Source organism: Prosopis cineraria, unplaced genomic scaffold, assembly GCF_029017545.1.
Source record: "Prosopis cineraria cultivar Desert tree isolate PC_DT_omini unplaced genomic scaffold, ASM2901754v1 PC14, whole genome shotgun sequence".
Taxonomy (NCBI): Eukaryota; Viridiplantae; Streptophyta; class Magnoliopsida; order Fabales; family Fabaceae; genus Prosopis; species Prosopis cineraria.
Genome location: NW_026555345.1, coordinates 11090891 through 11104716, shown reverse-complemented (window position 1 = coordinate 11104716; position 13826 = coordinate 11090891). Strand labels below are relative to the sequence as shown.

General features: G+C 29.3%; 1 protein-coding gene across 1 annotated transcript; it reads right to left on the bottom strand.

Annotated features, from left to right (window-relative positions):
• Positions 1-1476: 1476 nt before the first annotated feature.
• LOC129291969 (uncharacterized) lies at positions 1477-5774 on the bottom strand. Its single transcript, XM_054929458.1, has 4 exons — positions 5498-5774; positions 5335-5410; positions 5083-5255; positions 1477-1822 (listed from the first exon to the last, which is right to left on the bottom strand). Exons 1-4 carry the CDS (start codon positions 5614-5616, stop codon positions 1747-1749), a joined length of 444 nt encoding a protein of 147 aa, XP_054785433.1. The 5' UTR covers positions 5617-5774; the 3' UTR covers positions 1477-1746.
• Positions 5775-13826: the final 8052 nt, after the last annotated feature.

Here is a 13826-nt window from a genome sequence, read left to right as displayed (position 1 = left end):
TTTTATATTACTAAATCCTTTTAATCTTATAAATTGCAAAAGTTTTTAAATATTTTTAATATTTATAATTTTATTTTTTAAAATATAAGAATCAATATTTAAATGGTTAAAACTATAAGGATTGAATTGTAGGAGACAAAATTTAGGAATTAAATTAAAAATAAATTAAAATTATAAGAATTAAATTATAACGAGTCAAAATTTAAGAATTGAGTATAACTGAGTTAAAAGTATGGGGATTAAATGATTAATTTTTTTTTTAAAAATTGTTCACAAGGCTGGATTGACGCATACCCACCTTGTTTAATTTGATGGAGATCATGGAGCCACTAAAGAGAATTCCAAAATCAAAGCCTGCATTGCATGATCCATTACACTATTAAAAAAATGTTGTATATAATGCCTCAAACATAATCGCCATTGGAAAAACCATTGCATAATTGAAACAGGATTTGAGTTAAAATTAAATTACTATATAACAGTTATTCTAGGTAATTGTTATATAGTTCCAAGACTATATATAGTAGTTACTTGAAATAACCATTATTAATTTGAGTATTTTTATGTTTTAAATAGGGTATTTTTGTCTTTTTAATTTTATTTGGATTTAACTAAATATAAAAATAAATTTAGTTTGCCATTTGTCAAATATCATATTAATCGGTATCTAAATGGGATAGAGAACTCTGTCCCAAAAACTAGACATTGATGTGGGAGAATTAACCCATTTAAATATCCCATTAAGCATTACATATTGTTTAATGTAAAACTTGGTATTACATACTATAAAGTCTTTAACAATTAGCCCCTAATTAGACAGTTGATGTTTTGACAACTATATTTCATAACACTTAACTTAGTATCTTGTTAGTTAGAACCCTCTGTAGGTAACCTTCTCTAGAACTATTGGCAAGTTGGTTTTTATACCAATTGATGGCTATCTAAGTGAGATAAATAATCTGACCCTAAAAGTTAGGTGTTGAAGTAAGAAAACTAACCCATTTAAGCACCTCATTAAGCACTCTCCTAATACTTAATGTAAAACTTGATGTTCCATACTACCATGTCTCAACTAATTGATGGGCCTGAGTATAGGAAAGAACAAACAAGGGGACAAGGCCCGGCCCAAAACAACCAACAAGGTATAGAAGGGCAAAATTGTCAGGAAACTAAGCAGCACCCATCCTGACATTTCATATTACTGGTGGTGCAATTCATTGGTGAGGGAAGGAAAAGAAGAGGTCAGGTTGTAGCTTTAGTTTTGTGAAGATGACCTGACCCCTCCAAACCCAGGAAGTGTGAGGTTCTTTTCTTTGTTTTGCTCTTGTTCTTGTTTCTGCTTGTTTGTGAACCAGTGTTAATGATTGTATTCTCTATATTTTCCCAATCATAATAAAGCATACTCAGTGCATTTTCTCTTCTCTATTATGTTATTTTTTTTCTGGTTCTAACTTCTATCACATACCCAAAAAAAAGTTATGACAATCAACATTACATTCCTTATCATTTCAATAGGTCACAAAATGCAATGATACATATGCAATCCACTGGACTAAGACTTCAACTAGTTTTAATACAGATACAGTGACTACTAATATCAGACACATTGGAATCAAAATAAAATTATCACTAGACATTGTATGTATGACTACCCACAATAAAAGTCAAAAGTAGAAAGGAGAGGGTACAAGAACATGGTAAAGAAACCAAGTTTGAAATCTGAGTTCACATTTAAGGGTTAACAGACTAGCGGTGAAGGAGGGTGCACCCAAATGATATTGTGCAAATCATTAGACCGAAAAGTGCCAATAGGCCATATTTCCTGCAATTAAGAATATTCATTGACTTACAAATAAGTTTAATTACATGAACCAAACATTTGTAATTTAATATGGGTAAATGTACAAATTCACCCCTAAGTTATAAATTCAGGAGTGTTTGGGATCGTAAATTTATTTTTGATACAATGATCCCCTTCAATTTTTTTAAAGTGGTGCAGTCTAACTTCTATTATTAACAAAACTTGCCTTCAAGGAATCATCTTCGGTGCTCATAAAGAGGTTAATACTATGGTTTAAATCTGGAGAGTCCAGATTTAAGCCTTGTAATTTAAATTTTTTTGTATTTATTAAAATAAAAATTTATAAAAATAATAAATTTATTTTAATAAATTTTCTTATTTCTAAAATGAACCATCTATATTTAATTTAGATGGTCAAACTTTAATTGGAAAAATGACAAATAATTTTCTTTAAAATAAGAAAATGATAACTTGTTTGAGCAAAATGTGATAATGACAATAAGGTCTTAAGGAACTTATTTGAGATTAAATTTTTGTATAAAATTATTTTAGTACCCCTTTGCAATTAATTTTATAATGTTCACAAGTTTGATATAAGTAATCGTAAGTTTGATTTCACTAATGGCTAAAAAATTTAGGAAATCACAACTTTTTAGATTGCAAAATGGTATTAAAGTAATTTCATATAGAAATGTAATCTCAAAAAGTCCTTTTATATTCCAATTTTATTGTCACATTTCACATGATAAAATTGTCATTTCTTTAGTTTAGAGGTATTTATATGTCAATTTACTAGTTCAATATTAGATATTTTTTAATAATTTTTATGAATTGAATATCTAGATTTACTCTAGCCTGTCCAAATTAAAAATTTTTAAGTTATATTTTTCAAAAACAAATATTTTTTAAAAAATGCAAGATTATCTTTGTTTTTAATATTGTATTTATTAACATAAAATTATAAAAAATTAATATTAAATCAAGACTATCCAAATATCATAGCACATCTTAATAAATAGTCGCTTTATAAAATTATATAAAAGTTCATATTAAATTGAATCATTTAAATTAAATTCATACTATTCAAATAGATAATAAACATATATTTTTAAATGCTTTATTTTAATGAATATAAACCAAAACTTTAAATTTAAATAGTTCAAATTAAATAATTAAGTTAAATTTGTTTGGGAAAATAAGCATCCAAGGGCATCAGTAGTAAATTAATATCAGTCAAGATTGATTTTAAAATTGCATTGCAATAACTTAGTTCTTGATTGATATTAATTTTTAAAGTCAAAAGTTCAAATTGCCCCTCTAGTTAAAAAAGCCAAAAAGAAAAAGAAACCTCCAATTTTGCCAATGCCAGCCGTTGGACAACTACTAATGGTGAGGTCGCCAAAGCCCCTGTCATAGGTGACATTTTTATTTAAGAAATAATTAATTTAGGTAGCCAAGGGGGGTTTGATTCTATAACCCTTGGCAACCTGATGGCTACCAAGCCCTATAATTATATATAGTAAAAAAAATATAAGTAGTAAATCAAGTTTTTAACCATTTTCATGCCATAACATAACAATGTGTTATTAATTTTTAAACGAAACTTATTATTTTACAAATGTTACTCGTTAATTTGACTTGGACAATTACAAGTTGGGAGCTTTAAAAATTCACACATTTTACTTGTTAAAAGTCAAAATATATTATTGTTAATCACAAATAAGTTATTGTCAAAATCCAAACGGATACTTATTAATAAATAAATAGCACATACAACTAAGCCCATCTTATTAGTTTTTCTACTTTTTAAAACCAGAATAGATTGTTGTAAATTTTAAATGAATTGTTGTGAAAATATAAATGTATACTTATTGATAAAGGATTAATATATACAATTAAGCCTAGCTTATCTGTTTTCCTAGCTTGTTAAAGCTCAAATAAGCTGTTATTAATTTAAAATGAGTTGTTGTCAAAACCTAAACAGACACCTGTAATTGATGATTAAAAGCACAAGTTTAATAGACTACTACTTTTCTAGCTTGTTAAATTTTGAATGAACTATTGCTGATTTTGAATTAATTATTGTTAAAACTTGAATGAATATTTGTTGATGAAAGATTAACATACACAATTATATTCATCCTATATATTTTTCTAACCTGTTAAAACCTGAATGAATTGTAATTAATTTAAAATGAGTTGTTATCAAAACCCAAATAGATAACGGGTTTTAATAATAATTCATTCTGAATTAATAGCAATCCATTCGAACTTTAACAAGTAGAAAAACGAATAAGATGAGCTTAATTGTATGTGTTAGTTTTTCATCAGCAAGTGTACATTTAGGTTTTCACAACAATTCAATCAAAATTAACAATAATTTATTTTGATTTTAACAAGTTATTAACAAGTATCGATTTAATTTTTCACAACAATCTATTCGTTATTAATAAAAATGCATTCGAATATGTAAAAAGTAAAATGCGTGAAGTTTTAAAGCTTTCAATTTGTAATTGTCCATGTCATATTAACAAATAATATTTATAAAATAACAAATTTTATTCAGAAATTAACAACATACCATTATGTTTTAACATGAAAGTGGTTAGAAGCTTAGTTTACTACTTATATAATTTTTTTGCTATATATAATTAAAGGGTTTGGTGGCCTAGTAGCAACCAAGCTTTCTAAATGGTTAAGAGTCATGAGATCAAATCCTCCCTTAACAACCTAAACAATTGTTCCTTGAATAAATATGTTGCTGACGCCAAAGCTTCAGTGATCGACTACTAATGACCCCACCTGCAGCAGGGGCTTTGGTGACCTTGCCAATGGTAGGAATCTAATGGTGGTTTTCTCTCTTTTTTTTTAAATTTAAGGAGAAATTCCATCATTTTACTTACAAAATTAATATAAAAGAAGGATCAGAAGATTGCAAAGCAAATATCAAATTATTTGATTCTTGTGTGATATAAATTTGACAGAGAGATTTTTAGATGCTATTTTTTCAATTTGTTTTTTGGAGGTGAAATGGTGCGCAGAGCTGATGCTATGCACAGAAGTTGACAATAATTTAAAGATGTCAATTTATTCTTTTACACATTGAAGATAGATTTGATCAAAAAGATAGGAGAGAGCATGATCCTGGTTGAGGTTACTTAGGCGTTTGGGTTTTTTTTTTTTTGCTTTTGTTTGGGGCTTGACATTTGTCTAGCCGTGCGTAAGTTGTAGGCCTTGGGCCTCTTTTACTTACCAAAAAAATGAAAGAGGAGAGAGCATACCCGATCTTGAGCCGGTTGGCCGGTGTGCCGGTGGAGTAGCCAGTAAAGTAGAAATATCGGGCAACGATGTATATGACTCCGATCGCAGCACAAATGCAGGGATGCTTCAGCCCACCCAGAATCATTAGCATGAAGAAAATTGCCATCGTTTCTAGGGAATTTTGGTGCCCTCTCTACAAAGAAAATAAGAATCATCGGTGAAAAATCAAAGAATGAGATTAAAAAAACCAGCAAAATTGATAAAGATGAGACCTGTATGCAGTTGAAGAGCTTAGCATCTTTGTTTTCAGATTCGGAAGCATAAAGGGTCGGATAAAACACATTATACCTGCGAGGCATTTCGACAAACAGCTTGTAGGCAAATAAACTAGCACGTAAATATTAAGAATGGTGAATTGAATGGGGACGTAGGTACTTTCTGCGAGCGTTGCCGACTTGAGCTGCCACGTAGAAATTGAGAAAGCAGTAGAAGACGAGGGCGATAGCCACAAAGCCATATTCTTTAGGAAGCAATTCCATTAATTGGTTCGCCATTTTTAGGTCCAAGTGAAGAAGTTTCAAAAGCGAATAGGGAGACAATGATGGCTGTATCTTCTTATACACAGACTCAATCGCATCATCGCTCGCACACAGATTGTTTTATTTTTAATGCCATCATTCGACAGGTCTATGTTTCTGGTTGCTCCCGCGGCTTCCTCTCCAAGCGAAGGTTGACTTGGACAATTTTGGTATATAAATTTTGTTTTTTTTTTTTTAAGGGTTCATCACCGGTCCGGCATCATCACATTGGAATCAAATCTGTTCAAAAAATTGTTAGACATTAAATATTAAATATAAGCACAGTAGATAATTGATAAGGGCAGGATATTTTCTTTTTCATTGTTTTCTACTTTCTCCATTCTAATTTATAATACATTTTGTTTATGCATTTATTAAATATACTTTAAAAATTTTTCAAATAAAAATATCATTTATTTAATATTTCAATTTTGAGATAACATTAAAGAAAAAATATCATGAAAAATATACTATTATAAAAATATCATTAATAAAATTTATTTTTTAAAAAATATAAAATATTTTGAAAGCTAGAATTTTTTTAAAAATATTTTATAAATTAAAATAGGAGTGATATTATTTTCATGTGCCTTTTTAAAAACAATCCAAACAGCATCATTTTGAAAAGGGGGAAAAAGAAAAAGGAAAGTAAAGACACCTACACTCAAATATTCAGGAGAGTAGTAAACAAGATGAGATCTTCAATAAAAGGGAAGAGGGATCTTTCTATTTTTTAATTATCATTTTTCCCTGATGATATAATCATAATCATTTATTAAATCTATGACTAAAATAAATTTATTTAATACATTGATATCAATAATTATAATTGAGAAGTGGAGTAAAAAGAATGACCAAAAAAAAAATGAGGAGCTCCTCTCCCATAGATTCCAGGGAGATATCACAACCAAAAAAGTCAACATTAAAATGAAACAATCGGCTCTCGATGTTTGAAAAAAGTAAAAACCTCTCATCTGGAGTTAACAGTTTACAAGCACCAAGGATTTTGGATCAAAGCGAAATAGGATAAATTGACTTATTGGTAAAAAAAAATTATGTTAAAAATTTTTAAAAATTTAAGCATATAACTAATTTATATTGATATATAATAAATTAATCATTAATATAAGAAAGGTCATTGAAAATTTAAAAATTTACAATAAATTTATTATTAATATATAATAATATATTATTAAAAATGTCATAAATTGATCATAATATATAACATAATAAATATTGGATTGTTTATTTAATTTGATCTTATATAATGAATTATATCTATAAAAACCTCATCAAAATATCATTAAAAATTAACGAGATGGAGAAATAAGTAAATGTACTTAAAATAGGTTAGCAAGAAAATTATATATATAACCCTAATGAGATTACGAATCTTTACAAGTTTTGTAATATCGATATTTTTTTGGTAGAATATTATCGATATTAATTGATGATATATAAAGTTAAAAAGGCTTTACAAGTTTATTGGGCAGAAATTGCGTCAACAAATGAAAGGCCAATTCCCAAAGCCCAAATGCTAAATTTTTTCATTTTGAGTTACCGCCACAAAACAAAATGGCTTGGATACTATCATAAATGCAATATGGGGTTGTGAAAGCACTTTTTTTTTTAAAAAAAAAAAAGCAATGAGATGTTTATCAATAATGAGTGAGAAGTAATACATTGAGGGGAAATGATATTAAAGGACCAAAAGATTTAATTAAATTTAAATAGGTACTAAAAGATTTGGAAATTTAAAATAAAGATCAAATTTCTCATATTTCATGATTTGAAACCATCAAAATAAGAATTTATAAATGAAATTTGCTAGTTTGAAAATGAAAAAATTGTCAAACATATAGGCATTTCTAATGATACTACCTTATACTCTTATTTGCAATCCTCAAAACATGAATTTGTAGGTGAAATTTGTTAATTCGTGAAGGAAAATCATTTTCCAAATCTTCACTTATCATCTAACTCACTAAACCCTAACAGCATAAAAACTCTGTTTATCAAATCTTTTATCAAATCCCTTTATCCTTCATATGGGTGTCAATAAAAAAATTTATGTCTATGCATACATCCTTTCCCTGTTACCTTGAAATATTAAATTTTAATGCTTTGAATTTTTCTCTTATTTGATCTCTTCATTTGAAAATATTTCAACAAACTTCGTGGAGATGTGATCATTATTTAGACATAAACAACATGGCTGAATAGAATGTTACTTATTATCTAGAATATTCTAAAGATATATTATTATTTATTATGTCATTAGTGAGAGATACTATTTAATAAAATATTATTGTAAATAATTATTATTAGGTTGTCTCCCTTCCTTTTTGTATATATTGTACTCAATATAATAGTAATAGACATATCATTTTTTAATCTCCTTTGGTCTCCCCCTTATTTATGATAACTTTCATGATATCAAAACTAGAAAATATCATTTTTTTCACAAAAAGTAAGTTTTCAAAGAGTGACAACATTTCTTAGTGTTACTATCCTCCATCTTGAATTTAAAAGAGTCATATTCACATTCATGTGCAGCCACTTGTGAGAGAAAAAGAGAAAAAATCATTTTTGCATATTCATAGGGTAGCATTGGCAAAGCAGAGTTTGTGAATTTGTTAACAATTGAATTAGGCTTAAATTTGGTCAGCAATTTCGTAACATCCAATCCTCATTTTCAACAGTTTGATTGTCAACTTGTCGCTTGGGTTGGGAGTTATTTTGTTTGCACCACAACCTTTATGCAGCTCAACCTTATACTTGTAGTTGGTTCCCTAATTAAAAATTGGGTGAAATTATAGAGTTATGAATTAAATTTATACTTTTATAAATAAAATAAACAATTTAATCTTTTATCCATGGACCTGCCAAATGCAATTTTTTTGCAGTCAAACTGTCGTCAATGGTGTACTGAGACGAGGGTGTGTTTTCAAGCACATCTGAATCACTTATACTGCTAGCCATGGCTTACCAAAAGACAACGATGATATCAGATTCAAGCATAAAAAACACAACCTTTTTTTACAAAAAAAAAAAAAAAAAAGAGCTAAAAGCATACCGATATGTGGATCATGAATTTAAGAATTCTTTTAGGATGACACAAAGTCCCACAAAGGACTCCCTACACGCTCTCGCACACTCGTAGAAAATTCTGGAAGTGAAAATTCATAAAATAAAAGAATTAAAATTGAAATGAACCCTACTCTTGATGTTAGCGCATACTTCTTCCCGTCTTGTTTATTAATTACCTTTTAAAAATATAATTTAATTCATTTTATAAATTACTGGTTGATGAAATTATTTTATTTTAAATTAAATTTTTTAAACTATTCTTGAAAAGTGAAAGAGAAAGAAAATAATATTATATAGTCTATTTTCTTTTTGCCTTTTGCTTTAAGATTACAAATTAACCTTATATTTTCATCTTTACCCTTATTAAACACCCTATAATAAATATAAAATTATTATCAATAAGGAACTTTAAAAAAAAGATAATGATTATATCTCAAAAAACTAAAAATACCTTACATTTTTTAACATTCAACTCCTTAAAAAATTTCTTACATTTTTGAACGAAGGGAATACTTGAAATAATCATTATTATTTTGAGTATTTTTATTTTTTAAAAAATAGGATATTTTTGTCTTTCTAATTTATTTGGATTTAGCTAAATATAAAAATAAATTTATTTTACCATTTTCCAAATATCATATTGGTATGTACCTAAATGCCCGTTTGGTTCATTGAATAATAAGGAATAAAATGGAATGTAATGAAAGAAAATGTAATGTATTGAATAATAAGAAATAAAATGGAATGTAATGGAAGAAAATGTAATATAATGATTTCAATTGGCTTGCTTGGTATCAATTTAGGAATGTTGAGAAGAATGAGAATTTTTTTATTTATTTTAACAATTATAAAATGAAAATATTGAAATACCCTTAATTATCATCAGAATTTTTTCTTCCGCCTCCTTCTCTTCAACCACCTTTCTTCTTCCCTGTCATAATCAATATCGGGGAAATGCAGAAACGCAAACAATGACAAAGGATTGCGACATACAAACTAAAATGGAGATTGCAACAGTGAGATTTGCAACAAATGGTGACAACATCTGCGAACACGTTTGATGAAGATCTGTAAAGCGAGGGATGAAGAGAGAAGATAGATAAGACGCTACTATGAGGCTATGGAATCAAGTGATTTCTGGGCACAACGAAGGAGGAGAGGGAGGACGCCGTCGTGAGTTACAGTGAAGGAGGGAGAGTGGCGTCAAGTCGGGGGAGGAGGGAGATGGGCAAGGGGCAGTGAGGTTCAGGCAGAGGAAGTGTGAAGAAAGGAGAGGGAGGGACATTTGGGTAAATTGATGGGGGAAATGGAAATTACATTGGTTTTTTGATGTAATCCCCATTACTTCAAACGATGGAATCTGAAATACATTTTACTGGTAAAATGTCAATCAAACAGTTTATAGATGGGAAGCGCATTAGGATTAAGTGGGATTAAAAATCTTATCTCAAAAGCTAAATGTTGATACGAGAAAATTAACCCACTTAAATATCTCATTAAACATTTCATACTATTCAATGTAGAATACTAGAACTTGTTAGCTCACACTACCAAGCTTTCATCAATTAGTCCCCTATGGATAGCCCACATCCTGGTTGTAATATCCTCGAATTTAAACCAGATTAATTAAGCTTGAATTAGATTAATTAAGTGTATTGGTGAGATGTATGGCCAAAAAGGTTTAACAAGTGTATTTGATTGTGATTTACAGCCCTAAACGTGGGTCCGAAGGAGAATCGGGTCACTCGAGCATGAAAAGAGGAAGAAATTTGAAGGGAAAAGTTTTGTACCACACACTGCAGCTTATGGATCATGGACACTTTTTTACAAAAATAAGTTTTGTCTGCAATTCGCAAAAATGAGAGAAAAGGGATATAAAAGAGTGATTCTGAAGAGCTGTACTAGGGCTTGAAAAAATTAATTATTGAGAGTATTTTAGAGCTCATAAACATTAAAAGTAAGCTTCCTACACTCAAATCTTCCTATCTTCTTTCATCTTCTTGGTGTTAGAAGTTAGAGTTTGGTTGATAATGATTATTTTCAGTCCATATAGGCTATGGGTCAAAACCCATTGACTTAGATAGAGTTAATGAAAGTAGATTGAGCTAATAAAACTTGATATTTATGGAGTTATGATGATTGGTGGTTGGGAAGCAATAAATATCCAAAAATTTTTATAAATGTGTTAATTGGGATAATGTGATTCCATTAATGACCATTAAAGAGCCCAATGATGTTAACAAGGGTTAAAGAAAGTTAAGAAACTTTATGGGTATTTTTGAATTAAAGGAAGTTAAGAAACTTTATGGGTATTTTTGAATTAAAGGAAGTTAAGAAACTTTATGGGTATTTTTATATGAGTATTGAATGAATCTTGAGTATGAAGAAGTGTTAAGTTAATAGTGAAAATTAGCTCAACTATGGATATTGATGAATTATATTGTAAATGCTTATAGAGCAACCTTATTGGCACTATTCAAGCTTCTTGAAAGCTTTGGGAGTAAGTAATTGAGAGGTGAAACCTTTGACCTCTCAAAGGTTTGAGGTAATCGGGAAAATTATATCATGTACTTTTGTATGTTAATTAGTTTATTGATTGATATTTGATAATTGAATTGTAAGATTGATTAAAATGCAAATGTGGCTTGTTTTGTTTGAAGAGTCCACTAAGAAGTGGTGATTTAATGTAGTTCAATGATTGCAAATGTATAAGGTACAATGATTATATGAAAGGAGTTAGACTATTACGTGTCATATGAGAAGTTCAATGAATGTGCATGTAGTTGTGGGGTTCAATAAAAAGTAAGTTTGAGGAGTTTACCGACTAAAAAAGAGTTCAATGATTTGTTTTTTTTTTTTGAGTTCAATGATGTGAATTGTGATAAGGTACAACAATTATGTATTTAAGGAGTTCAATGACATATGTGTTGTATAGTTCTATGATGTGTGTTAAATGCGAGTTAGTGCATATCTATGCATTGCATGATCATAAGAGGTAGGAGTTTGTCTAGGAAGAGGAGTAGATAATTAAATCCACATGGTAGGACTCCCATCTAAGTCGATGGCTTACCAGATTGTTTATATACATATTGTCTTACTTGTTCAATAAGAGATTGTCCCACTAGTTCAACAAGAGATTTGAACTTAGCTAGCTATTCACTGGCTCAACAAGGAACTAGTTTAGGGAGAATGACATCCCATGGTGTGAGAAAATGGGAAAAATTGTGTTTCACAAGTAAATTGGGTAAACCTTGACCTGGTAATCTCCTCATAAGTGTTTAGGTTAGGGAAGTTCCGAAGTATAGACTATCCTAATATACTATAGCTTATAGTTTTATGTCAAAGGAATAAGGAAGATATAAGAGAGGTATGATCATGCATATAATGAAAAAAGGCACATGACTATATGCATTATGACCCTAACATTGATAAATGTGAGAATAACTTGGTTCTATGAGAAATTATGTTGATAGACCATATGATTAGTTTTTTTCTTGTGTGAAATGGTGCTCATGAATCATGATCCTTTGAGCATGTGTATTTATCCTTGAAAATGTGGATCTTTTGTTTTAAAGAATGAATTGTGATTTGAAATCTTATTGAAATTAGCCACTTACATTTAAATTAATTGACATGCATTAGTATGAGTTACTTAAACCTTAATTATTGAGTGGTTGTACTCACCCTATCATCTTTAATATTACAAGAAATAGCTCAAGAAGACTAAATTAAGGAAAACAAACCGAGGCATAAAACTGCAATCCTATTAGTAGACTTCAAAGAGTTTTTATGTGAATATGATAATTGAAATTGCCAACTAGGAATAGCTCATTTTGGTTTTTACTTGTATTATGTGTTTTGTGAGTTGAAAGTATATTTTGGGCCTTAAAGAGTGAGTTTATGAAGTGTGATATCTGTTTTAAAGCTAAAATACTAATACAAATAAGAGTTAGGCATATTGTGTGATGTTTATGACTTATTTGATGAAAAAAGTGCTAGAACTTCCCTTTCTATGTTTTTTAATTAAGAGTTTGAGTATTGAAATTGTGAATTATAAGTGTTTAATATGATATGGTGTATTGTACAGATTAGTTTTGGTGTATTGCATGTGGTTTAAGTGGTGTTTATGGCTCTTGGCTCTTGGTGAATGATTTGAACACTTAGTTTTATAAAAATTGTTGAAAAAATGTAAGTTTTGAAAAGAGTGTCCAAATTTTAAATGTGTAATAATTTGATTATGAAAATAAAGCCATTAGTTATAGCTTCGGAAAAGTTTTTCATAGACACCTAGTTTGTATCAATGGACGTTCAATAAAGGAATGAGGCACGTCGAAAGTTGCTCTAAAAGCTGTCAATTTAATAGTAAAAATCTACTATCACAGAACGTGCAATGTACTATGATGCATGGACAGAGTTGAACACACTGCAGCTCTTGTTCTACGAACCGCGGCGTATGCCCTAAATTTTATAAAATCTCTTTGTTTTTTGATTCTTTAACAAATGTACTAATTCTTGAAATGATCCCATGCTTCTGCATAATTGTGAACTATGATTTGTCTAATTTTAAAGTCCTTAGAAATGATTTTAGTTTTGAAAACTTAAGATCCTAATTTTTTTACCTATTTGCAAACTTGGTATTCTATCATTTACCTTAAACCAATGTCTTTAACTATGAGATTTAGGGTTAATCATGGATTACAGAGGGAGGATATTACACTAGTGGCTACACTATATAACACTTAATTCAACCTCCTGCAGGTCAAAACTCTCTATAGGTAGCCCTTTCTAAAAATGCTAACAACCTAGTTGTTATATCAATTGATTGGTACTTAAGTGAGATGAGTAACTCTACCATAAAAGCTAGCTGTTGAAATGGAAAAACTAACTCACTTAAATATCTCATTGAACACATCTCATACTACTTAATATAGAATTTAGTATTCTATGCTATCAAGTCTCCATTAATTGATAGGCCTATTGCTACACGGCTAAATATATATGAAAGAAAAGCCAAGGGGAATGATGTCCGGCCCAAAACAACCAACAAGTTACAAAATGGCAAAATTGTTAAGAAACTAAGCAACAAGAGTCTTGAC